This window comes from Moschus berezovskii, chromosome 13, assembly GCF_049115385.1.
Source record: "Moschus berezovskii isolate FMDL1 chromosome 13, NW_MosBer_1.0, whole genome shotgun sequence".
NCBI classification, from domain to species: Eukaryota; Metazoa; Chordata; class Mammalia; order Artiodactyla; family Moschidae; genus Moschus; species Moschus berezovskii.
Genome location: NC_142472.1, coordinates 36229751 through 36257129, shown reverse-complemented (window position 1 = coordinate 36257129; position 27379 = coordinate 36229751). Strand labels below are relative to the sequence as shown.

The 27379-nt window shown below is 41.0% G+C and overlaps 1 protein-coding gene and 1 long non-coding RNA gene across 3 annotated transcripts in view; both read right to left on the bottom strand.

Annotated features, from left to right (window-relative positions):
• The window catches only part of TBC1D4 (TBC1 domain family member 4), a 234269-nt gene extending 232907 nt beyond the window's left edge, over positions 1-1362 (bottom strand). The window contains exon 1 of one of the 2 annotated variants that reach the window (XM_055426465.2): positions 19-1362. In XM_055426465.2, the coding sequence (XP_055282440.2) occupies positions 19-516 (498 nt within the window). In that variant the 5' untranslated portion in view covers positions 517-1362. The remainder of the gene's footprint in view (positions 1-18) is intronic. The other variant, XM_055426466.2, reaches the window with a different exon arrangement.
• Positions 1363-1578: 216 nt separating this feature from the next.
• Positions 1579-27092, bottom strand: LOC129556425 (uncharacterized). Its single transcript, XR_016038862.1, has 3 exons — positions 23189-27092; positions 22705-22765; positions 1579-5327 (listed from the first exon to the last, which is right to left on the bottom strand). It is a non-coding gene; the product is annotated as an uncharacterized LOC129556425 (long non-coding RNA).
• Positions 27093-27379: the final 287 nt, after the last annotated feature.

The window sequence follows — 27379 nt, the reverse complement described above, 5'->3', positions numbered from 1 at the left end:
GGAGCCGCGCGGTCTTGCCTGATTGGGGTCTGCAGCGCGGAAAACGTGGCAGGCCATCTGCGACTCCGGGTCGTCGGGCTGCGCCTTGATCAGGTAAGCAAAGTAGGTGAGGTCCTGGCTGTTGTGGATGAAGCGCGAGATGTGTTGCGCCTTGTGCTCGAAGATGAACACGGCCGGGTTGGGCTGCGCGGCCGTCGGGCCGGAACCCCCAGTGGCCCCGGCGCCCGGCGCGGGGACGCAGCGCAGGAAGGGCGCGCTGAGCACCAGAAGCACCTCGCGGGCCGCCGGCGCCCCGCAGCCGCCCGCCTCGGGCTTCTGGCTGCGCCGGCGGATCTCGGCCATGAGCCAGGGCAGCATGGGTAGCGTGGTCCTGCGGTCCAGGCACGACCCCCCCACGTACCACAGCCGGAACCTTTTGTCGCTCGGCTTCCCCGGGCCGGGCTGCGCCAGGGCGCCAGGCTCGGGCTCCAGGGGGTGCGGGAACGGCTCATCCTGAATGCAGCTGGGGGGCTCCATAACTCACTCCTCCCGAGGAGGGCACGGAGGCGGGCGGAGAGGCCCGCCGCGCCCCCCACACCCCCTAGTTCTCGCGTTGAAGGCGCCGCCGAAACTGTGCCAACTGCGGCGCCGGGCCGTGCGCCCTCCTCGGCGCGACCCCGAACTCCGCGCCCTAGCGGCCCTGCCCCATGCGGCACTTCTCCGGGCGCGGCTCCCGGGCTTTGGCGGCGGGCACCCGGGCAGCAGGACTGGCTGATGAGGGCGAGTTAAATCGCCATCCTCCTTTCTCAGGCTCGCGCGTGGGACCAGACCTCCCAGTTCCTCGTCCGCGGCTCCGCGGGGTCCCAGGGCCCTCGCCGCCCTCTCCGGCGCTGCAGAGCCGCTGCGGCCGCCGCTCGCCGCCGGCGGGCACGGGGAGGCTGGGCGGGGAACCGGCTGTGGGCGGGCGGGAGCGGGTGACTTGGGGCGGAGCTGATTCCTACCAGGGTGACCGGCTGTCACCTGGAAGGTCGGGGGCCCCGGGCTTCGGCGCGATCGGTCCTCCCGGAGGGCCTGCGAGAACTATCCGTGGAAAATAACAAAAACGAAACGTGGCCTCGCCGGGGCCGCTCCTCCTCCGGTCGCTGCAGCCCAGCTCGCTGCTCCTCCTCCTACTGTTCCCGTCCCTCCCTCGCTTCTTCCTTCCTTCCAGGCTGGCTGCTTCTTTAATCGGGCTGCCACCACGCCTCCGGACGGGCGGGCGGGCGGAGAGCGTCGTCTCTGAAAGCTTATCTGAAAAGGCACCTCTTTGCCTCTTTTTCCGGCCGCGGTCCCCGACCGCCCCTTGGGCAGCAGTCCTGCGCCCAGCGCCGGCCTTGCCCCGACCAACTCGTCCTCTCTCGGATCGCCGAGATCTCCGTCTTCTTTTGGGCGTCTCTGCTGCCCCCTGGAGAGGGGACCACTCTCAATGGGACCCTAAGACTTTTTTTTTTTTAAGTAATCATATTTGCTTGGTTTCAATTCCTTGTAAAGTCTACATGATTTCTGAATCTTATTTCCTAATAATCTGAAAAAATATTCATGTTTTCAATCACGAAATTATGATGGATTTTTTCCGTTTCAAAAGAAATTTATTTATGATTCTTTTATTAACACACACAGGGGCTTTGGTCATCTGAACAAAGAATATTTTTTTTAAAGGGAGGTTTTTTTAGGTCTTTGTTTTCCAAGGGAAATGAACGCTTGTTACACGTTTGATTTTGACCTCAAGCCCTAATCAGATCTACTACCCTGGTGACCTAGAAGGAACTTTGTTGGCTCTGATACGCTTTTCTCTTTCTCAAGGCTCCCAAGGCTCTTGGTAGATTGTCTCTTTGATGCTATTCTCTTAAACCTCTCTACTGTGTGAGAATATCACAATAGTAAAGTATACTCCATCATTCCCTGTTAAAACTGCTTTGTCCTTTAGGGTCAGGGTTGTGCTCAGTCAGGTCGGACTCTTCCCAAACCCGACAGTAGCCCGCCTGACTCCTCTGTCCATGGGGATTCTTCACGCAAGAATACTGAAGTGGGTTGCTATGGCCTCCTCCAGGGAATCTTCCCAACCCAGGGATCGAACCTAGGTCTTCTGCATTGTAGGCAGATTCTTAACTGTCTGAGCCACCAGGGAAGGAGCTAAGAGAGGGTTATGTAAGATTACATCTTTGCTGCCTCCTCAACCCACTTCCCCTCACTCAAAAATGCTTAAATATTATTACCCCGAATCTGTTTGGAATGGGTTGTCTAAATAAACACAGCTGACAGGTTATACAGTGTGCACAAGACAGTATGCCACAAAACACAGCTCTCTTCCTTCCTCTCACAGAGGTATTCAAGTTTCAAAATACATTCCCACCATGTTCCATGTCCATCTGTCTTTTGGGTTTTCCCAGTCTTATCCAAAGCAGTCTCATTCCTACATTCTTCACCCACTACATCCAAGTAGTGCCTTCCACTGCGCCTCTAAATTTGGAAGATTGTGATCCCAAGTCTTCAAATTTCCAGAAAACCATCTGGTCACATGGTAACAGCAAAACACAATGCCTTGCCCAACATTTCAAAACACCACAAACTAACAAAAATAAACTGAAAAAAGTTTTGATTAAGTCCTGTTTCCCTTGTGAGAGCACTTCCCAAACAAAAGTTATTTTTTATGAACCAAATACATTTGACAATCTACACCCATATCAAGGTCACCAGTCACTGACCCTAGGGGAGACTGTGCTTATGCTTAGTCGCTCAGTCCTGACCAACTCTTTGGGACCCCATAGACTGTAGCCTGCCAGGCTCCTCTGTCCATGGAATTTTCCAGGCAAGAATACTGGAGTGGGTTACTCCAGGGGATCTTCCCAACCCAAGGATCGAACCCAGGTCTCCCATATTGTGGGTGAATTCTTTACAATGTCTCAGCCTCCAGGGAAGCCCAGGGGAGACTGTTACATGACCGAAAGAAAAATACATATAAAAACAGAATAGAGAAAATGAGGAGCTGTTTCAGTTTCCTCCAGGTGTCAACCCATTCTTACTAACTGAGTGCACTCCAACAGTTGTAAATGTCAACCCTCCTTCAGGACAATTTGCTTTTCTCTATCTGCCAGACTAGCTGCACCAACATTCTTACTGAGTGCAGTCCATTAGCTGTGAATGTTAACCCTCCTTCAGGACAGTTTGCTTTTCTCTACCTGCCAGACAGGCTCCACCAACATTCCCTTGGCCTTCTCTGACTTCTGGCACAACCCACATTCTCATCAGCTTCCCCACTAGGATGCTGAAGGTGATTCAAGATTTTCTCCTCCGAGGTCTCCCCCCACATTTTTATTTGGATGAGTGTATTGTCCATCCAGTGGCTCAGATGGTAAAGAATATGCAGGATACCCAGGTTCAATCCCTGGGTCAGGAAGATCCCCTGGAGAAGGAAATGGCAACCCACTCCAGTATTCTTGAGACTCCTATGGACAGAGGAGCCTGGTGGGCTACAGTCCACACGATTGCAAGGAGTCAGATGTGACTGAGCAACTGACATGCACACTTTATTGTCCATCTTGCAGCTTCCCAGGTAGCTCAGACAGTAAAGAATCTGCCTGCAGTGCAGGAGACTCAGGTTTGATCCACCAGAACTTGGTTCTGGTCTTCAGATATGCTCTCTCATGCTCTCAGATGAGAGCCATGACATCCTCCAGCAGCCTATTGATGACAAAGCAGAAAATGCTCCAAATCTTCCTATAGTGCCAGCACGTCCACGTCCACCCATGCTTCTACCTAGCCCATGTCCAAGGTGAACATATATTCTGCCTCCTCTTCAGAACTGCACCCCCACCACCTGCCCTAGGATGGCTGATCAACAGTTACTGCTCAAGTCAAAGCGACCTGCACTGCTTGTCAATAGTATTTCAGAATTATCTTTTTAAAAATCTCCCTTTACTTATTTTGCTTTACAACTTCTCTGAAAGGAAACAGAGTTGCAAGCAAACTGCGTGCAAACATAATCACGATAAAGTATTTTTAACTCCAATTTCACTTTAAGATATAACACGGTATGACAAACACGCATCTTCATAGCTTTTAGTGCAGCTGATTTCTTAAAATATGGAAAAGTTCCATTTTATTCACTGTAACTACCCAGTTCAGAGCTAGTACAGAGATTTCTCACCCTTTTATATGCAGTAGTATGTCAATATATTTCCAAGGAACACAAAAAACATTCTAGGGATAATCTAACCATTCTGATTTTAAAAAAGAAAGAAAGTTCTTTTTTTAAAAGCAAATTGGACTTTCGTTCTTTTCACTCATTGAATTATAATTAAGAGGTAAAAAGTAAATGAAAGAAGTGGGAAAAACACTGAAAGTTCTCAATTTTCTCCAAAGAACTTATAGGAAAAATGAAAACCTAGGTTTCTGTCTCACTCTCTCATTTTTTTCAGTTTAATGGTGTTCACACGTTCTATAAAGTTCTGGACTATTTTTATCCTTTATGTAGGATCACAATGATCAATTATTATTCCTATGCTGAATTTCTGGGTGCACCCTGATGGCTCTCATAAATAGAATTTAAGCTCCAAGATAAAGACATTATTAATTGGTTAGATTTACTCATCTGGCTTACCCCACCATGCCTTTGTGCAAAGTAGAACCATGTCTCAAGAAGCAGAGAAAAGTTATTGGAATGTAATTAAAACATTCTAGAACCTTATCAGAAACTCTTATACAGATTCCCATTTCCCTAGGCCACATATTTGAGATCTATAAAAGAGAAAGAAAAGAAAAGAGATCTGGGGAAAGCACAGAAGTCTTGTGGGTTCTATCAAATCAACAAGCTTGGGAGCTAGGATTGAATTTGGAGCCCTAGCAGGCCATTTCGTACTGGTGAAAGAACACGATGCAATAAACATCTACTTATTGACAGAAACATAGAAGAACTGTCTTTTATTACATAACATCCTAAGTGTGATTGCTTCCTTCTCTGGCATGCCCTCAGCCATTTCTTTGTGACATTTTTGTGTGATATTTATCAGGCATTAATGAGCATTATTACTGTTTACCAATATCTGATCCTCCTGACACATGGGAAGACAGGCAAAATCATAAGACTTGTTTGGGCAGGAAAATGTGATCAGAAGTGGCTTGGGTCACATCTTGAGTAGAAGCATTTATGGCCAGCAGTCCAGGCCCCAGCTCACTCTTGCTGTCCAGTCCGACTCTTCCCCTTCAGTGATCATGGTGGAAACGTCCACCATGGAGGTTCCTTGTGATTATAGCATCAGCACGTGGAGGACAGCTGTCCTGGAGAACCTCCCAGGCACACAGCATACTTCCTATGAGTGGGAAATAAACTTTTTTCACTTTGTTAAGCCACTGGGATTGTGGAGTTGTTTGCTACCTTATTGTAAATCTATTCTATCCTCTTCAGTAAGGTTATTATACTATGGTATATAAGATATCTTATATAACTTGCTTTATTATCATTTATGGGCTCCCAGGTGGTGCTAGTGGTAAACAACCCATCTGCCATAAGAGACTCCAGTTCCATCCCTGGGTCAGGAAGACCCCCTGGAGGAGGGCATGGCTTCCCACTCCAGTGTTTTTGCTTGGCGAATCCCCATGGACAGAGGAGCCTGGCAGGCTACAGTCCATGGGGTCGCACAGAGTCGGACACAAGTGAAGCGATGTAAGACACACACACATTATCATTTATATATTTGGTTTATTCCATGAATGAACTACATGGTAAACTATTACTTTCTTACTATCATTGTATCACCTGCAGAAACTTAGAGAAGTGGATGCACATTAAAAAGTGTTCAGTTATAGTTTGACCACTTGAATTTAGAAAAGGACAAAAGGATGAAGATACAATTTAAAATGTCTGGTGGCTATTATACCAAAAATCTGCAGGTATATGATGTTTACTAAATGGTGGGGTAATAAATCATCCTCTGATGCCCCCAACCCTTCCACTTCCACTGCTACCCCTCAAAAAGGCCAAAGCATATGTTCATGAGAAGCATCTCTGACAATCTGAAGAAGTATCTACTAAATAGCCCTGGAGGCACTGCTACAAATGTACCCGGAAGTGTACCTTATATATATTTTTAAAGTGCTCCTTTAATATCCCAATATTATAATGTTTTCAGCATTGATTAGAAGTTGTAACATTCAGTCAAACCCTAGTTTAAAAATTATACTACATGAGAATTGTAAGAGCCCAAGCTAGCATATAAGATTGGAAAGATTCGTTGCAACCTCTTAGCTTGTTTCCTTTCTTCCAAGCACTAGTGTGCTCTCTTTTTTTCTCTCTGTCTCTCTTTTCCCTCTCTTGCATCCTGTGCCCTCCCCAGACATCTACTTTTTCTTCCCTGCTTAAAAATCTCTAACAGAAGACACATATTTCCTAAAGGTCAAAGCACAAATCTTTCTAGTCTTATATTTGCTGCCCATGGTCCCCCCATTCCCTCAGCCAAATAATCCTTCGATTCCCAGATGTATTACATGCTCAGTTCTTCATGGGGCTTCATAAGCTTCTTTTTCTCCCCAATTGCCCTTGCTTCCTGCAGCCCACAACTTGAATTTCCGTCATCTTTCACAACGGAAATACTCATCTATTGTTCATGACCCAAGTCAAGAGTCATGTCTTTTGTGAAGTTATTTCTTACTTCCCCGGTCAGAGTTAGTGGCCCTCTTTTCTTTGGCCTTTTTTTTTTTTTTTTTACTACATTTACTACTGTAGCTCTTATTACATTTATAATTCCTGGGTGATTTGTCTGTGTCCCCACCACCACCATGAAGAGAGCATCTTGAGAGAAAGGATTATTGGTTTTGTGCTGTATTTTATTCCAGCTGAAACTACAGTAGCTGACAATTACTAGGGTCTTAATAAATTCATTCCAATACCAAAGAAAGGCAATCCCAAAGAATGCTCAAACTACCACACAATTGCACTCATCTCACACACTAGTAAAATAATGCTCAAAATTCTCCAAGCCAGGCTTCAGCAATACGTGAACTGTGAACTTCCAGATGGTCAAGCTGGTTTTAGAAAAGGCAGAGGAACCAGAGATCAAATTGCCAACATCCGCTGGATCATTGAAAAAGCAAGAGAGTTCCAGAAAAACATACATTTCTGCTTTATTGACTATAACAAAGCCTTTGACTGTGTGGATCACAATGAACTGTGGAAAATTCTGAAAGAGATGGGAATACCAGACCATGTGACCTGCCTCTTGAAAAACCTGTTTGCAGGTCAGGAAGCAACAGTTAGAACTGGACATGGAACAACAGACTGGTTTCAAATAGGAAAAGGAGTATGTCAAGGCTGTATATTGTCACCCTGCTTATTTAACTTATATGCAGAATACATCATGCAAAATGCTGGGCTGGATGAAGCATAAGCTGGAATCAAGATTGCCGGGAGAAACAGCAATAACCTAAGATATGCAGTGATTCATGGGGTCGCGGAGAGTGGGACACGACTGAGCGACTGAACTGAACTGAACTGAAGATATGCAGATGACACCACTCTTGTGGCAGAAAATGAAGAAGAACTAAAGAGCCTCTTGATGAAAGTGAAAGAGGAGAGTGAAAAAGTTGTTTTAAAGCTCAACATTCAGAAAACTAAGATCATGGCATCTGGTCCCATCACTTCATGGCAAATAGATGGGGAAACAGTGGCTGACTTTATTTTTCTGGGCTCCAAAATCACTGCAGATGGTGACTGCAGCCATGAAATTAAAAGATGCTTACTCCTTGGAAGGAAAGTTATGACCAACCTAGATAGCATATTAAAAAGCAGAGACATTACTTTGCCAACCAAGGTCTGTCTAGTGAAGGCTATGGTTTTTCCAGTGGTCATGTATGGATGTGTGAGTTGGACTGTGAAGAAAGCTGATCGCCGAAGAATTGATGCTTTTGAACTGTGGTGTTGGAGAAGACTCTTGAGAGTCCCTTGGACTGCAAGGAGATCCAACCAGTCCATCCTAAAGAAGATCAGTCCTGGGTGTTCACTGGAAGGACTGATGTTGAAGCTGAAACTCCAATACTTGGGACACCTCATGCGAAGAGCTGACTCATTTGAAAAGACCCTGATGCTGGGAAAGATTGAGGGTGGGAGGAGAAGGGGAGGACAGAGGATGAGATGGCTGGATGGCATCACCGACTCAATGGACATGAGTTTGAGTGATCTCCGGGAGTTGGTGATGGACAGGGAGGCCTGGAGTGCTGCGGTTCATGGGGTTGCAAAGAGTTGGACCCAACTGAGCAACTGAACTGAACTGAAATGAAATGTTGAGTGAATAAATGGCAAATGAGAATTTAAGAATCTAAAGTTGAAGAGGGGATTTTTAATATCACAGAGGCAATATGCCAAAATGATTTAATTAGCTAATTTCAGGTAAATGTACTAACTATATCCATCAGCTAATTAAAAATACTAGAAATTAACAGGCAGAAGGCAATGGCAAGCCACTCCAGTGTTCTTGCCTAGAAAATCCCATGGATGGAGGAGCCTGGTAGGCTGCAGTCCGTGGGGTCGCTAGGGGTCAGACACGACTGAGCGACTTCACTTTCACACATTGGAGAAGGAAATGGCAACCCACTCCAGTGTTCTTGCCTGGAGAATCCCAGGGACGGGGGAGCCTGGTGGGCTTCTGTCTATGAGGTCACACAGAGTCGGACACGACTGAAGTGACTTAGCAGCAGCAGCAGTAGCAGCAGCAGAAAATAACAGAATTCCTCTCCAAAATTGTGGTAGAGTTCTGACTGGAGATAGTAAGCAGAGCACAAGTGTTTATGACTGAATAACAATTTCAGGTACTATCAGGACTTTCCCCTTTTTGTTCCCTGTGACCTTTCCCAACCCAGGCAACCTCAGTTCAGTTCAGTTCAGTCGCTCAGTCGTGTCCGACTCTCCGCGACCCCATGAATCACAGCACGCCAGGCCTCCCTGTCCATCACCAACTCCCGGAGTTCACTCAAACTCATGTCCATCGAGTCGGTGATGCCATCCAGCCATCTCATTCTCCGTCGTCCCCTTCTCCTCCCGCCCCCAACCTTTCCCAGCATCAGAGTCTTTTCCAGTGAGTCAACTCGTCGCATGAGGTGGCCAAAGTATTGCAGTTTCAGCTTTAGCATCAGTCCCTCCAATGAACATCCAGGATTGATCTCCTCTAGAATGGACTGGTTGGATCTCCTTGCAGTCCAAGGGACTCTCAAGAGTCTTCTCCAGCACCACAGTTCAAAAGCATCGATTCTTCGGCGATCAGCCTTCTTCACAGTCCAACTCTCACATCCATACATGACCACGGGAAAAACCATTGCCTTGACTAGACGGACCTTGGTTGGCAAAGTAATGTCTCTGCTTTTTAATATACTATCAAGGTTGGTCATAACTTTCCTTCCAAGGAGCAAGCGTCTTTTAATTTCATGGCTGCAATCAGCATCTGCAGTGATTTTGGAGCCCAAAAAAACGAAGTCTGACACTGTTTCCACTGTTTTTCCATCTATTTCCCATGAAGTGATGGGACCAGATGCCATGATCTTTGTTTTCTGAATGTTGAGCTTCAAGCCAACCTTTTCACTCTCCTCTTTCACTTTCATCAAGAGGCTTTTGAGTTCCTCTTCACTTTCTGCCATAAGGGTAGTGTCATCTGCATATCTGAGGTTATTGATATTTCTCCCGGCAATCTTGATTCCAGCTTGTGCTTCTTCCAGCCCAGCGTTCCTCATGATGTACTCTGCATATAAGTTAAATAAGCAGGGTGACAATATACAACCTTGACGTACACCTTTTCCTATTTGGAACCAGTCTGTTGTTCCATGTCCAGTTCTAACTGTTGCTTCCTGACCTGCATACAGGTTTCTCAAGAGGCAGGTCAGGTGGTCTGGTATTCCCATCTCTTTCAGAATGTTCCACAGTTTATTGTAAGTATTGCTTATTCAGGAAAACGATGACACAGCAGAATACAGATAAGAAAAGAGTCCATTCTTAGCTTTCAGGTTTAGAAAGCTAAGAACCTGGCAAAGGCAAAAGGTTTTGAATACTATGTGCTCTCAGACTCAGTTTCTGTTCCTCTTCATACTGAAAAAAAAAATACAAAAGTTTTACCAAATTTGGGAGATGGAGGTGAAGAGAGAGGAAATAAATCAAGGACAGTTACTAGAAAACTAGACCTAAAAAGTACGGCTTTCAAGTCAGTAGAATATTGATCTATCTAGCAGGAAAGGAAAGGGAATAAAAAGAAAAAAAAGATGAGAAAAGAAACAAAAGTAAAGTGTGGTAATTAGGAAACTTAAAATAGTATGGCTACAGTAAACTCCATACAGTAGCTATAGTAAATGTAAGTTAGTTACTCTAATAGATCAAAAGATAAAGACTTAAAGATCCAGAAATATGTTGTCTGCAGAATCACTTTTAAAATGAAAGGATATACAAACAATTGAAAATAAATAGAAGAAAATATATTAGGCATACATGAATGAAAAGAAAATCAGGGTTGTGGTTTCAGTGTCAGATTAAATAGAATTTAATGTAATGGAGGGGGTCATGAAGAAATATTTGCCAGTATAGGTATTAAGAAGATAATATACTTAAACATTTACACCCTAAATTGCTGTCAGATACAAAAAACAGCAACAAAAATAATGACAGAAAAAAAAATAGTGATTTTAACAAATTATTCTCAGATACTATAAGATTAAATAAGCTAAATATAATCAAATTTCTAAATTTTAATAACATAATTTACAGTTTAAATATATGTAATGGATAAATGAATAGATAATACAAATTTTTTTATAGAACACCTGTGAAAGTAGCTAAAAAATGACTATGAACCACATCAACCAGGAAGCCCATAAATTCCAAAGAATTGGTATTATATACAATATGTTTTCTGATTAGTATTCAAGTTAATTAGAAATTGAGAACATAGGTTTACAAATCCATATATCTGGAAAGTAAGAAACATGGCATTGAATAATCCTGATTAAAAAGAAAATTTTAAATGTATAGAATTAAGTTTAAAAAAATTGTCAAAACTTATAGAATACAGATAAATGTATTGATTAAAGTATACTTATCAAAATAAAAAATAAACAATGAATGAAAATAAATGAGCTAAGAATTCAACCTAAAAAAAACAAGAAAAGTGTTATGGAAAAACCCAAGGAAATAATAAGTAAAGAAGGAATAAAGTTAAGTCTAGAAATCAGGAAAATAAGGAATGGGAAAACAATAGAAACGAATAGCAAGGAAGAATGTTTACATATCTATTGAGCATCTATGTTGTTTTAGAAGATTTGGTGATCATATTTTTTGCCTATTTTTAAAATTAGGGCCAAATCATAGAATCTCCCCATATTAGGAAGCATAAAATTTTGTTCAACATACATTTTCTATATTTCTCCCAGTTTATCATTATCTTTTTGGAACATAACAAAAAGAATAGAGTTGTTTATTTCCCCCAAACACTCATGGAATAGTCAAAGAAATTAACCACACCTTGTCTTTTAACATTGTTTAAGATATCTTCACAAAAATTGAGATAATTATTCATTTACTTCAGCCTACACCCCAAATACCAGCACTACTTCTTCATGCTCTTGATAGGTAATGGATGGCATGAATTATATAAGCGACATTTTTTAATTAGGTAATTGGCCTCAAATAAGTGAGTAATGAGAATAATGTAGAAAATGAACACAATGCATAGCAAAAGATTGCCAATCAAATGCACAGTGCTTGGCACACAGAAGGTGATTAATGAAGTCTGGTGAATGAACATGTTTAGAGCTCTCTTGAATGCCAAAGAACAGAATCAGTTTCAGAAGTTAAAAATTTCTGCAGAGGAAACAGTTTTTTCTTCTACCAGAAGGCTGGGATAATTTTACAATACCCATTTTTGTCTTACTGCATAATTCAGAAGTGCCTCAAGTGGTCTGAAAAACTCTGTTATCATAAAAACCATTTGAGGGATGAAAAGAAAGAAACATAGGGTTAAAATGAACAAATGTTTTTTTGTTAAAAAAACAAATGTGCGTTTGTTTTAATGCACATTTTCAGAGCAGATAGCGCCACAACAGCCAAATATATGAAGTCAAGCACAAGTTACAAAATACTGTTTGAATGAGGATATTAGTATGGAGAGATTAATCACTTCCTGCACTATGTACTCTTTTATTATTGAGTGAAATTTCACATTTATGTTCTTCAGAATTATGTGGATTTACACTGATGTTATTGATGCTCCTGTATTGATGCTGCAATAAAATTGTCCCCTGTAAAAATGCTTCTAGTTTAATTAGTATTTCTAATAATCCCCAAAAAGCTTAAAAATAAATCTATTTTAAATCTATCATGGGAAATTATTCCACATTTTCCTTGCTGATTTTAAAATGCATCACTCAAGCCACTAATATAATAGAAATTAAAATGAACAAATATACATGTAATAGTTTTAAAACCAATCTTTATTTTGAATTGGTAATGTATATAGAGGGTGGAGAGTTTGAAAAGTGTAAAAAGATAAATACACCAAAATTTAAGTCTCCCTTCCACTCACTTCCCCAGATACCCATTTCTTTCTGGAAACAGCCATTGTTACAAGTTTATTATGCATGGATCTAAAAATAAAGTAATAATAATAGCCATCATCTGTTGAATATTCAATTCTGCACCAAGGTTCCTCACAAAAATCATATGAGATAACTATTATTATCCTCACTTTACAAATAAGAGAACTGAGTCATACAAACATTAAGGTTTTTTTTTAGGGTCATGCTTTGTAAGTAGGAAAATTTTGGTTCAAACAAGGGCCATTACTCATATTTGTACAGGCTGTACTCAAACAGATACTATACTAGAGAAAACAGTTAAGAGGAAACTAGCTGAACAAGAGGGCTTCCCTGATGGTCTAGAGGTTAGGATTCTACCTGCCCATGCAGGGGACGTGGGTTGGAGCCCTGGTTCAGGAAGACCCCACATTCTGTGGAGCTACTAAATCCGTGTACCCCAACCACTGAACCCTCAATCTAGAGCCCGTGCTCTGCAACTAGAGAAGCCACCACAATGAGAAGCCCGCACACCGCAAGGAAGAGTAGCCCCCACTCACTGCAACTAAAGTCCTCACACAGCAACAAAGATACAGCACAACCAAAAATAAATTAGACAATTAAATAAATCTTAAAAAGAAACTAGCTGAACTGATAGTGAAGGACAGGGAAGCCTAGCATGCTGCAGTCCATGGGGTTGCAGAGTCAGACACAACTTAGCAACTGAACAATAGGGTAATTGAGATTTTATAAAATGTAAAGATGAAGGTATTTAACAATTAAGAATATTTACTTATTAAGTAATATTTATGGGAAACTGGAAAAGACTCTGATGCTGGGAGGGATTGGGGGCGGGAGGAGTCGGGGACGACAGAGAATGAGATGGATGGATGGCATCACCAGCTCGATGGACATGAGTTTGAGTGAACTCCAGGAGTTGGTGATGGACAGGGAGGCCTGGCATGCTGTGATTCATGGGGTCGCAAGGAGTCGGACTCAACTGAGTGACTGAACTGAACTGACTGATGGGAAACTTACTATGGTCAAGGCACTGGAAACATAGTTACCATCCTCACATGAGGAAGGCAGGCAAAGGAAAAGCAACTACAATATTACGCAGTATACAGAGTTGGGATCATGCCATAACAAAACTCTAAAACATGTGACATTGACTCTAGGGCCATGTGGCAGATAGGAAGGAAACTGTTAGAGGAGCCAGGAAAAATAGCAGGAAAACAATTTCAGGAGACTATGGGGAAAAAAAGGAGAAAACTGCTATAGAAGCTTAAAAACCAGTGACCCATGTTACATAATGCTAAAAGTATCACTTGCAGTAACTTGAAAGATAGTCCACCCAGTAACATGGTGGACTTCTGGATTTGAGCAGAGGTTTCAAACTCCAATACTTTGGCCACCTCATGTGACGAGTTGACTCACTGGAAAAGACTCTGATGCTAGGAGGGATTCGGGGTGGGAGGAGACGGGGACGACAGAGAATGAGATGGCTGGATGGCATCACCGACTCGATGGACATAAGTTTGAGTGAACTCTGGGAGTTGGTGATGGACAGGGAGGCCTGGCGTGCTGGATCCATGGGGTCGCAAAGAGTCAGACGCGACTGAGCGACTGAACTGAACTGAACTGAACTTCAAAGAGGAAAACAGAGTGTTCATATTAGCAGAAGTAGAAGGAGCTTCAAGAAAGACATAGGCTCGGAAAACAACTGACCACTTTGTAGGCAGCATTTAAATAGATTGTAGTGGGGGCTAGAATTAGTCAACAGTATAAACTCTAATTTTCAGCTTCTGGAGCAAATAAAAGATTTTCAAATTAAAACATGACCTAAGGATAAAATCAAAGTTATAAGACACTTTTATAAGACTTCTAAGCAATCTAAATTGGTGCTTTCTTGGGCTGAATAAAATGGCTTTTCAAAAGCTTAAAGATATAAGTCCACAAAAGCCTGATTCCAAAGTAAATTAGTCTAAAATACAGAAGACTGTCTTGAAACCAAGTGTGGCTTTGGCTTCTAAAGCATGGAGTGGATTTTCACCTGGTATATAGGAAACTCCCAATATTCTTAAGGGAACTGTACTAGCGAAAGTACACCCAACCTGGGCTAACAGGAACCATGACTACTCAGATCATAAAGAAGTTTCTGGGTTCCTAACTTTATACATACAGGAACAGGCTGAGAAAGCTACTTAAAGGGCATACGAGAAGATGTACTGCAATTGGGCATTTGGAATTTTAAACATCTGTGGGTTAACAGAACAGAGAAATCAGAGGAGCTGGACATCTGGTTCTGAAGTTTAGGAGACAGATCTGGGCTAGAGATATAAATTTGAGAATCATCAGCACATATGAAATAACAAATCACAAATCCATGCTTTCAGCTTTGGTTGAAATATAGGCTAAATCTTGGAACCCCCACATCACAAATGTTATTCAGTGAGAATCTTTAACAGAAGCAGAAAATCGCTGACACAAGTGCTTTTGAGGACACAGAGCACTGGGCTACTTTTACAACACTATCATATCAGTCAGGTCCTAGAGAAAAAAATTTTCCCTTGATGGATTCAAATAAGATTGTAGTGAAAGGAATAACAAGGCTTGGGCAAAACGGAGGATAACAGGGAATACTGAGGCACTGAGAGACTTACAGCAGCGGGGAACCCATATTACACCTATGACTGAAAAATCAAGAGTAGGAAATGGTGTTGATGGAACTTGAAGGGAGCACTGCCCAGCAGAACCTATACAGAAATCTACATACGAATGAGTTCCACTCCAAGAGCAGGTTCCTAAGTCCAGTTTGTTCATAAGTCAAGCACACTTAGCCTAAATACCCAACTAACACTATCAGCTATATAGTACTGTACTGTAATGGGTTTATAATATTTTTCACACATATAATGCATTAAAAAACAAGCAAAAAATTAAAAAAAAAATTTTAATCTTACAATACAGTACCTTGAGAAGTACAGTTGGCAACCCGCTCCTATATTCTTGTCTGGGAAATCCCATGGACAGAGGAGCCTGGTGGGCTATCGTCCATAGGATCGTAAAAGAGTCAGACAAGACTTAGCAACTAAACAACAACAACAGTACGACAGCTGGTGTACAGGGACTGGCATTGAGTGAACTGACAAGAAAGAAAAGTTACTGACTGGCAGATGGCAGAGCTCAAAGACCATCAGCAACAGGAGATGGAGGGCAAGCTGCAGTCTCACTCACCTTTGACATGGCACTGGACGTGTAAATGCATGTTTGAGTCTTTGAAATTTCACAACTTGAAGGTTCCCACGTAGGGGACGTACTGGGGGTGGGGAGAGCAGCTACTGCCAAAGATACAGCGTACGAAGGGAGCGAGCAGAGAAGAAATGCCCTGATCTTGCTGTCCTCTTGTATGACATCTCCTGCTGGTATACATGCCACTGGACAAGCCAAAGGGGCACAAGTGATACAATCCTCACAGAGGACAGTTTTCCAAGGCAGAAAGCAAGCAGATATAATTCAAATATCAAAAATGCAAGAATATGTAGCACTAGCCAAGCGGGGAGAAGGCCATGTCCAATTTATATATGCAGGTTCTGTATCATAAATATGAATCACTGGGCTGTTTGCTCAGGACAAAAAGAACCTTTTTGTGATATGCTATTTTTAATTACAAAAGGATTACCATCGTTATCTTCTTCATAACGTAACATTAACTCAAAACAATAGATACTGCAGTTTATTTTTCATGTTTGTTATGATAATACCTTTATCAATTATATCAGTATTGCATGAAACTGTATCTGTTAGAACGTTTGTTGTAAGAACTGACTCTACATACCTACTTTGTAATATATATCCAGCATTGTGACGCCTTAGATACTAACAATAAACCTAATAACTGTTCTGTCACTTCCCTGGTATTTAATTGGCATGAAATAGATTGCTAATTGGGATTCATTAAAACATTTATTTTGGCTTTCTCCTTATAGACCTATTTACACAAAACAGGCTTTGTGATCCCAACAACTTCATGTCTAAACACATGTCAAAGCATTTTTCTTACATGATGTGGATGATAATTTCAGTCTGAAGAGCTGATGACATCAACCACAGAGGGCTGACAGCAAGAAGGAAAGATGTGTAGGAAACCCTGAAGAACAGCAACATTTAAGGGAAATACAGACCAAAATGTAGCATGCAAAAAGGCTGAGAAGGATGAACCAGAGACCTCGGAAGAATGTGGTTCCCCATGGAAACCCAGGAAAAAAAGAAGTGGTCCACATTTTTAAAAGGTGCATACAGATCAAATAAGGTGAAGACTGAATTGGTTCCCCTCCATATTTAGCCACATGCCATGTTATTGGTGACTACAGAAAATGTACTTTTAGTAAGAGCAGGAGAATGAATGAGAGATGCAGACATTAAAATGCTAAGTGTAGACAAAATTTTAGAGATTGCTTGGCTGTGCAGAGAAAAATAAAGGCTGGTAGTTGAAGAAGGGGATAGGGAGACAGGAGATGATTGGTTCAGTTTAGTTGATTTTTAGCTAAAAAAATCAACTATTTGATTAAGACTATTGAGCACAGTGAAACCAACTGGGAAGAAACAAATGGAGTGAGAGAAGCTGAATATACAGAAGAGAAAACAGTTACTCAAAAAGTGGAACAAAGCTTCTGTTACAAAGTAGATGCTTGGTAGGTATCTGTTAAATAAATGAGTGAATTCCTTTATAAGTAGGGAGATATTTAAGCCAGCAACCAAGTGAAGGAATTATTTGTAGACAGGAGGCATGAGATCTCTTCCATCAAAAAGACAGAAAAGGAGGACACAGTGGAAGATGCACGTCATTTGGTAGATGTCAGGTCAAGAATTTGAGAAAGTTCTATTCGATGATTTCTATTTTCTCTGTGAAATTAATGATGAGATCATCTGAGAGATAAAATCTGAGGGTGGCAGATTGGAAGGACTGAGAAAAATGAAAAAGGTTTCTGAATCGTATTCTGAAAGGATGCTTCAGAGAGAAGCCCCTCTAAGCAGCTGCCAGCCTCCGCAGAGTGCATGGTGGCGGGTGAAAGGGGTTGCCCAGTGCATGCTCCCAGTCCAGAGCCTCAGGGCCCCATCAGCGGAACTCACCATTACCTGGCATCCGTCCCTGCTCCTCCCTCGATTGAGATTCTTGGCCACAGTCTTCAGTATTTTTTCTCTCCTTTGTTGCTGTCACTGTTCCACCAGATTTGGTAGATACTGATAACACCCTGGGGGCTTCCCTGGGGAATCAGACAGTAAAGAATCTGCCTAAAATGCAGGAGACTCAGGTTTGATCCAAGGATCAGGAAGATCCCACTAGAGGAGGGCATGGCAACCCACTCCAGTATTCCTCCCTGGAGAATCGTATGGACAGAGGAGCCTGGTGGGCTACAGTCCATGGGGTGGTAAAGACTTGGACACAACTGAGTGACCCGCGCGCGCACACACACACACACACACACACACACCCCTTGGACCATTCTGCCTCCTAACCTGGGCAATGTCTCATGGTTCCAGTGGAGGACATTTTTAATAGCTCAACACACACACACACACACATTTAATAGCTCAACACACACACACACACAGTGGAGGACATTTTTAATAGCTCAACACACACACACACACACCACCACCACCCCACCCCTTGGACCATTCTGCCTCCTAACCTGGGCAATGTCTCATGGTTCCAGTGGAGGACATTTTTAATAGCTCATTACAATTCTGAGACCTGCTGAGCCAGATATGACCCTATCACCAAGGTACCTGCCAGTCTTCAAAGGATCAAACTGGGCACAAGATCTAAGAAGGCAGGGAAAAAAACGTGAAAGTGAAATTCACTCAGTCATGTCCGACTCTTTGCGAACCCATGGACTATACAGTCCATGGAATTCTCCAGGCCAGAACACTGGAGTGGGTTAGCCTTCCCCTTCTCCAGGGCATCTTTCCAACCCAGGGATCGAACCAGGTCTCCCACATTGCAAGCAGATTCTTTATCAGCTGAGCCACAAGGGAAGCCCAAGAATATTGGATTAGGTAGACTATCCCTTCTCCAGCAGATCCACCTGACCCAGGAGTCGAACCAAAATATGCACTGCAGCCATATTCTTTGCCAACTGAGCTATCAGGGAAACCTGGTAAGAAGGCACAGAAGCCTACTTCATTGTCTACTGAGCCTCTCCACACAGAACTTGAGTCATCTTTGCACTGACACCCTTGCCCATCTAACCTGCTTAAGTCCTAAGGGCTTTAATCCCTCCACTCTCCCAGGTACCTGACAGTGGAAAGGACTTGTCCCATTGAGAGGAGATGCTGCTTGAAATCTACATCAATGTGACCTTAGCAAACAGCCTCAACAAGGAAACTTTATTAGGATATAACATAGAAAGCCTAACATGCCCCCAAAAGAGAAAACAGTCATAAGATAAGCAGTTTTGTTACAACAGTCAGAGGAACTCCTAAATCTGTATACAGCTAAATATTGCAGTCCAACACAAGAGTTGAACAGACATAAACTACATGTCAATTGTAGTCACGAAGAGGTGGCAAGAATACACAGAACTGCAAAAAAAGATCTTCATGACCCAGATAACCACAGTGGTGTGATCACTCACCTAGAACCAGACATCCTGGAATGTGAAGTCATGGGGGCCTTAGGAAGCATCATTATGAACAAAGTTAGTGAAGGTGATGGAATTCTAGTTGAGCTATTTCAAATCCTAAAAGATGATGCTGTGAAAGTGCTGCACTCAATATGCCAGCAAATTTGGAAAACTCAGCAGTGGCCACAGGACTGGAAAAGGTCAGTTTTCATTCCAGTCCCAAAGAAAGGAAATACCAAAGAATGTTCAAACTACTTCACGATTGCACCCGTCTCACACTCTAGGAAAGTAATGCTCAAAATTCTCCAAGTCAGGCTTCAGCAATGCATAAACCGTGAACTTCTAGATGTTCAGGCTGGTTTTAGAAAAGGCAGCGGAACCAGAGATCAAATTGCCAACATCTGTTGGATCAACAAAAAAGCAAAAGAGTTCCAGAAAAACATCTACTTCTGTTTTATTGACTATGCCAAAGCCTTTGACTGTGTGGATCACAACAAACCATGGAAAATTCTTCAAGAGATGGGAATACCAGACCACCTTACCTGCCTCCTGAGAAATCTAAGTATGCAGGTCAAGAAGCAACAGTTAGAACTGGACAATGAACAACAGACTGGTTCCAATCGGGAAAGGAGTACATCAAGACTGTATATTGTCACCCTGCTTATTTAACTTATATGCAGAATACATCATGCAAAATGCCGGGCTGGATGAAGCTGGAATCTTCAAGCTGGAATCAAGATTGCCAGGAGAAATATCAATAACCTCAGATACACAGATGACATCACCCTTATGGCAGAAAGTGAAAAAGAACTAAAGAACCTCTTGATGAAAGTGAAAGAGGAGAGTGAAAAAATTGGCTTAAAACTCAGCATTCAGAAAACTAAGATCATGGCATCTGGTCCCATCACTTCAAGGCAAATAATGGGGAAACAATGAAAACAGTGACAGACTTTATTTTGGGGGGGCTCCCAAATCACTGCAGATAATGACTGCAGCCATGAAATTAAAAGACGCTTACTCCTTGGAAGAAAAGCTATGACCAACCTAGACAGCATATTAAAAAGCAGAGACATTACTTTGCCAAAAAAGGCTCATCTAGTCAAAGCTATGGTTTTTCCAGTAGTCATGTATGGATGTGAGAGTTGGACTATAAAGTTGAGTGCTGAGGAATTGATGTTTTTGAATTGTGGTGTTGGAGAAGACTCTTGAGAGTCCCTTGGACTGCAAGGAGATCCAACCAATCCATCATAAAGGAAATCAGTCTTAAATATTCATTAGAAGGACTGATACTGAAGCTGAAACTACAATACTGTGGCCACCTGATGTGAAGAACTCACTCATTGGAAAAGACCCTAATGCTAGGAAAGATTGAAGATGGGAGGAGGAAGGGGATGACAGAGGATGAGATGGTTGGATGGCATCACCAACTTGATGGACATAGGTTTGAGTAAGCTCCAGAGTTGGTGATCGACAGGGAAGCCTGGCATGCTGCAGTCCATGGGGTCACAAAGAGTCAGACATAGCTGAGCAGCTGAACTGAAGTGAACTAATTAACAATGTGTATATTAAATATTTTTTAGAAACTAGGTAATTTTAAGTCAGTTCTCAACAAAATTTCAGAGAATGCAACACAAATTCTTGGATAATATATATAGCTTCACTATTATTACTGATAATCTGGTATTGAGATTATGAAAGAGAAAACACTGGCGAATGTGGCTTAGGAAATTTATTTTAAGCAAAAGTAGAGGGAGGAGGTGGAAGAAAGAAAATATGACGTCTGAAAAGTTAAAAACACTCCGAGAAGGAGTGAGACCACCTCTGGATTATATAGTTACAAACTTTTTCCTTTTCACTTTGCTCTAATGTCTATGAAAAAGTTATTTAGACCATGCAGTATTTTTTACGGTTATGGCTGTAACTCTAGAGGAGAACTAGTCATCTGTTTTGGATCATTAAACTCAGTTGTACCTTTGATTAAAATTCCACTCTTCTCTCAGCTACTCATTGTGATACTCCCTGTTTTAAAGTAATTCTCCCTTGTTAAATGATGCATTGCTTCCTTATTTAAAAAAAAAAAAAGGCAAGGAGAGGCAGATTGCTGAAAGAGGCTATTATTTTCTTATTACTTTGCAAAAACAATAGAAGAAGAAGTCCCGGAACAGGGAAGCTAGAAAATCTGCCTCACTGGACCTCGTCTCTTATAAAAGAAGGAAAAACTTATTTTCAAAATAAGCAAAGAAAAAAACGACAAATCTCATGCAGAATTTTCATCAGAAAAAAGAAAAGGCGCAGAATAAAATCCTTACAAACCGTGACAAAAACATTTCAAAAAGACATGCCGACCAAATGTGAAACTGCAAAATCTAATATTTCAAAACAAGCTAAAAGAAATTAAGAAAAGCATAGAAGCTATGAAAGAATAACATAAATTAGCATTAGAGAAACTCAAAAATAGCAAATGCAGAATCCAGAGTTATAAACCAAGGAAGCTGAGACCTTTATTGAGTTTCTGTCTGCCCTTTCTTTCATCTGGCCCATCAACTTAGCCCATTATTTTCTAGGCTAATTCTGTGTTTGCCACAAGCCTGTGTGCGGTGCTGATAGAAATAGCAGATTAAGCACATGGTAGCTTTCATTGATCAAGAAGCCAATGAGAAAGCAGAAAAACAGCAGCAAAGTCAAAGAAAAGGTAAAAGCTGAGAAAAGATATCTTGAGCAAACAAAGGTGGTAGTTACATTCAGCTCTAGTCAATTACTGGCATGGGAGAATGTACATGGAGTATTTTGGGGCCTGCTAATTTTTTAAAAGACTCTCAAATTGAAAAATTTTATGGAGTTCAAAAGCGCATTTCTGTTGGACAAATAGATGTGTGACTCTTAAACTGAGACTAAAGAAAAACCACCTATTTATTTATTTAACCATTCATTCATTCAATATTCAGTTTTATTGTTTGACGTTTTAATAATGATTACATAATTTATAAGACACTTTAAAGGATGATCATTTTATTATTTTACAACTCTATTCATGTTTCACATATATTAGAGTATGATTCCTGTCTTCAAATGTATACCATGACTTGGGAGAGTTTTAATGTTTAGATTATTTATTCTGTTCATCTTAACATATCCCTCAGTCTTATGGTCAGTTTCTTTTAAAATGTTTTAAATATTTTAGTCAAATTAGTTTTTCCAAATGATTTGTATGTAAAACTACTTTTACAAATTTGTTAGAATCAAACAAGCATTTTTTACTGCCTATTATGGAACAAGCTGCTTACCAATTCATGTATCACTAATCAGAATATAAAAAGCACATTATCTGGCTGAAAGTATACTTTAATTATGGTAGTATGTATGATTTAGACCAGCTGTATGATAAAAATTGCTCTATGGTGTATCCTAGCCTCCCACCTTGAAGTAAGAACAAATATTTTTATAGACTAAAAATGCTAATGTTTTTTAATTTTTTAGTAAAACAAGGTAAATTATTAGGATATTAAAAAAGCCAACTTACCTATTGTACAGCACAGGGAACTCTACTCAATATTCTGTAATAACCTATATGGGAAAAGAATCTGAAAAAGGATGGAGATATATATATTATTTATGCATAACTGAATCACTTTGCTGTACATCTGAAACTAACATTGTAAATCAACTATACTCCACTATAAAATAAAAATTAAATTAAAGTAAAATTTTAAAAAGAAAATACAAGTTTTAAAATATGATTTTAAATGTAATACAATAATAAATTATATACAAATTATAAATTATTTATAATTTTATAAAATTTAAAAATTTAAACATAATTTTTAAAATAAAATATAAACTATATGGAAATTTTCACACAAATAAAAAGGACAATGGTATAACGAACCCAAATATACACATCATCCAACTCTAACAATTATTAATAAATGGCTAATCTTTCACTTACACTCTAATATCTAAATGTTTATGGGTAGAAAAAAACTCCTCAGCTGGTCTGTACTCACCCTGTAATTTCAAAATCACTGCCACAGGAAATCTTATCTCCTCAAGGGCAAGACCAATGTCATTCTCCTCAGTATCCTTGACTCTTGGTATGTGTGCTACAGAGACACCAAATATATGAATGATGAATGGTTAGATGTCTACACTAAAAGCAAGGGGTTTTTCACACCCATCTATGAGTGGCATTTTTAGCAAGAAATAAAAAATATCCTCTTTTCTCATCCCCCAAACTAAGTTACTGCTTCTACAGTGTGAAGGGGTTTGCACATGTTGGGAGAAGGCAGTCTGCTTCTCCAGGGTTTCCCACATGCCCTGCCATTTCTTTGTAAACTCCTATGGGCCAGAATGTTAATATCTGTCTGTTCCTCAAACCTGTTGCTTAGTCATCATGGGTCAGAATCTGAAATCAACCTACATCCTGCAATTATAACCTTAATAATAAAAGTTCTTTAGTAGCACATCTTAAATATTGCTTTGCCCTTTCCCTTGGCACAGAAATGTGAAACACAATGAGATATGTAAGTGCTTTTCTTTAACAAACGTTCTTCATATGCTGAAATAGTAACTAGCTGAAGATTAATAGCTACTTTCTCCTGGGGTACTTGGAATTCAAAAGAGAATAAATCAGGATCAAGTTAATTCAGCTATGCAATCCATAATATTCAGTATTTCTGTGTGCTATGAAATGGTTACATCAATGGCTGGAATTACCCTTATCAAATACAGGACTAGTCAAATCAGCACCCTTAATTGGAAAATAACACATAAAATAGTAAAATTCCATTTAAATAATGCCAAATAAGTACTTATTCAAATTTGAAAACCTTAATACTTAAATTCTGAAATTCTTGATAAATATAGTAGAATGAGGTCTTCCCAGGTGACGCTAGTGGTAAAGAACTCTCCTGCCAATTCAGGAAACCTGAGAGATGCGAGTTCAATCCCTTGGGTGGGAAAGATCCCCTGGGTGAGGGCATGGCAACCTACTCCAGTATTCTTACCTGGAGAATCCCATAGACAGAGCATCCTGGTGGGCTACAGTTCATAGGGTTGCAAAGAGTCAGACACAACTGAAGCAATTTAGCACGCATAGTAATAGTAGAATGAATAGGCTAAATTTATACTAGCATCATTCATTTTGAGAGAATTAATACTAATATTAATGAATGATAACAAAAGTAAGTAGATTATTTCTTTAGGCAATATATAAGAAGTTATTTAGTAAGTTACCTCTAGAATTTTTAGAAGAGTTGACTTATGCCTGTGCAGAAAAGTTAACATAGCACTCCTGACTGCTTATACTTAAAAAGGACAGCTGGCAAGGATGGCCCTTCATTGGCATCTGGGAACTTGAATTCCAGAAGAATTCCCCTCATTGACTGATATGAGCGGTTCACTGTGCCTCAACTGTTTTCACAAACAATATAATATTGCTACCCTCTGCATTCCTTCTGGGAGTTTGAAATTAGGGTACATGCCAGGCAGGGGTGCCCATATGATAAGCTCCCAGTTAAAAAAAAAAAAACAAAAACCTAGGTATTGAGTCTCTAATGAGCTTCCCTGGTTGGCAACGTTTCACACAATTAGACACGATTTGTTGGGTGAGGGATTAAGCACATCCTGTGTGACTCCACTGGGGAAGGAATCTTGGAAGCTTGCAACACTTTCAAAAATATATATATATACTTAAAAAGTAACTGAAGGAGCAGCAAACAATTTCTAGATTTAGCCCCAAGTGCCTTTTCACTTTGCTGGTTTGCTGGTATGATTATATGCTGAGTCCTGTGATTACTCATAATGACTTACTAAAACTGAAGGTAGTCTTGAGTACCCCCACCCCAAACAATCCCCTAATCTACTTTGGAAAGAACCATTTCATCTTAGTAATTTGAACCCCAATATGAGAAATAGCTTCTAAATGCATTACTAATATTTAAGTATTTCCTAAGCATTGTAATGGAGAAGGAAACGGTAACCCACTCCAGTATTCTTGCCTGGAGAATCCCATGGACGGAGAAGCCTGGTAGGCTATAGTCCATGGGGTCGCAAAGAGTCGGACACGACTGTGCGACGGAACAGAAGCATTGTAAATCAAGACATACGTAACAATTTTAATTATAATTTCTGATTTTGGTTACAACGTTGCAAGCCATTAATAAGGATTTTTTTTCTAGTTGTCAGAACAAGTCACCCATGATTACTGCTCTCTGAATCAGGCAGGACCCAAGGACAAAATTCAGATCTCTTTTAACTATTTAGGCTTATCTTGAACTCTGTGTTTTACTTTTATCTAACCATGTCTCTCATGAATGCTTGGGGTTTTTCTGTTTTGTTTTTTAACTTTGAAAACTAATAGTTAATTGCAACCTCATCTAAACCATTGTACAGGATAGTACCCTATGTATCTGTTTCTCTGCACTGAACTCAGCTATAGTTTTCCCGTGTGTGTGTGTGCTCTGTCACTCAATTATATCGAACTCTTTGTGACCTCATGGACTGTAACCCACCAGGCTTCTTTGCCCAAGGAATTTTCCAGGCAATACTGGAGTGGGTTACCATTTCCGACTTCAGGAGATCTTCCCAGCCCAGGGATCGAACCCATGTCTCCTGCACTGACAAGCAGATTGTTTACCTGTGCCACCATTTTCCTACTCATCTTTTATGTGTCCTAACTTCCACAGTGTTTCTCTCTCTCTCATTGCAAGTATAATAGCCAGACATTTCAAAACAGTTTAGATAAACCATACAGGAAGAAAGGGAGTACTGAATGTTCAATACATCCAAAGAAAAAATAGTGGGAAAAAAGGGTAAGCACTTAATATCAGCAAATGAAAATTAGTCAATATACAACTAACTTTGTATGTGTCCATAATATCCATGTGGCTCTTCCCCTCCTTACTTTTTTAGTTCTTATAATCTCTAGTAGCACAGCCTCTTGTAAACAATGCTGAATTTGAAGCCATGGGTAACTCCACCTAGCTTACTAAAGGATCATTGTGAAGACTAAGATGCAGTGAAAATGGGGAATTTCCAATTTAGAATTTCTTTTCTTTCCATGGCCTTGCTTGACGTGGAAGTTCAATCTCAAATGCTGTCTCCTTCTGGTTACCACAGAAGACACTGAAGGCCAACAGTTTCTTTTCAGTCACTTCGTTATTTCATGAGTAAACCAAAGAACATCTGTGCGTGCTAAGTTGCTTCAGCTGTGTGCCCACCAGGCTCCTCTGTCCACGGGATTTTCCAGGCAAGAATACTGGAGTGGGTTGCCATGCCCTCCTCCAGGGGATCTTCCCAACCCAGGGATTCAACCCGCATCTTTAAAGTATATTGCATTTCCAGGCAGGTTCTTTACCAGTAGCACCACTTGGAAAGCCCCATAAAGAACATAGTAACCATGGTTAATAAACAAGAGAGAAGTACCAGCACTCAACCTGATGAAGTCATCTGAGGAGGCTCATCTCTTCAACAACTCTTAGTGAGAGAATCACCATTTGGTTTTAATTTGGCTTTTAGCTGGGGAAGGAACTTTATCTTGCAAAGGAACTCTGTTTCTATAAGACCAATAGTCTATTTTCCCATCTCCCTTTCAAGAACAGGCATGCTCCCTGCAGCCACTACAATCCCAACAGCAGAAGCCAGCTGAAAGTCAGCAGTGTTCAGTGTGAAATATAAATCCTGCCACTTACTGCCCATAGAAGGACAAATAAAGCAGAAAATTGACCAAAAAAATCTTTATCCAAGTGCAGATTCGCTATAGGTGCAAAGTTGTCTCCATCATATCCAAATACAAACCCTTGTAGGAACCAAAAGCCAGTATACCTTCCCAGCCCCATCCACACCCAACACACACTGGTGGAACAGAGACAGGAAAACATAAGGAACAAATTCCAACTTACTTGCTTGCCTACTTACTTATTTGAAAGATGAATGGGAGGCACAGCTCTCCTGATCCACAGCAGTGATGAAATCCTGCCAGGAAGGAATTATGAAGACCTCCTGCCAAAGGTCACGTAACTAACTCAGTTTCTTCAGTTTTAAAGATGGATAATAAATTCTCCACTCTACCACACTGTGTAAGAGGCTGACCCATTAATGTTTGTTATTAGTTATTAACTATCTGACGCCCCCAACAGATTATAAACTTTGTGAAAATTGTCTGTTCACCACTATATGCCAAGTGATTAGCAAAGTGT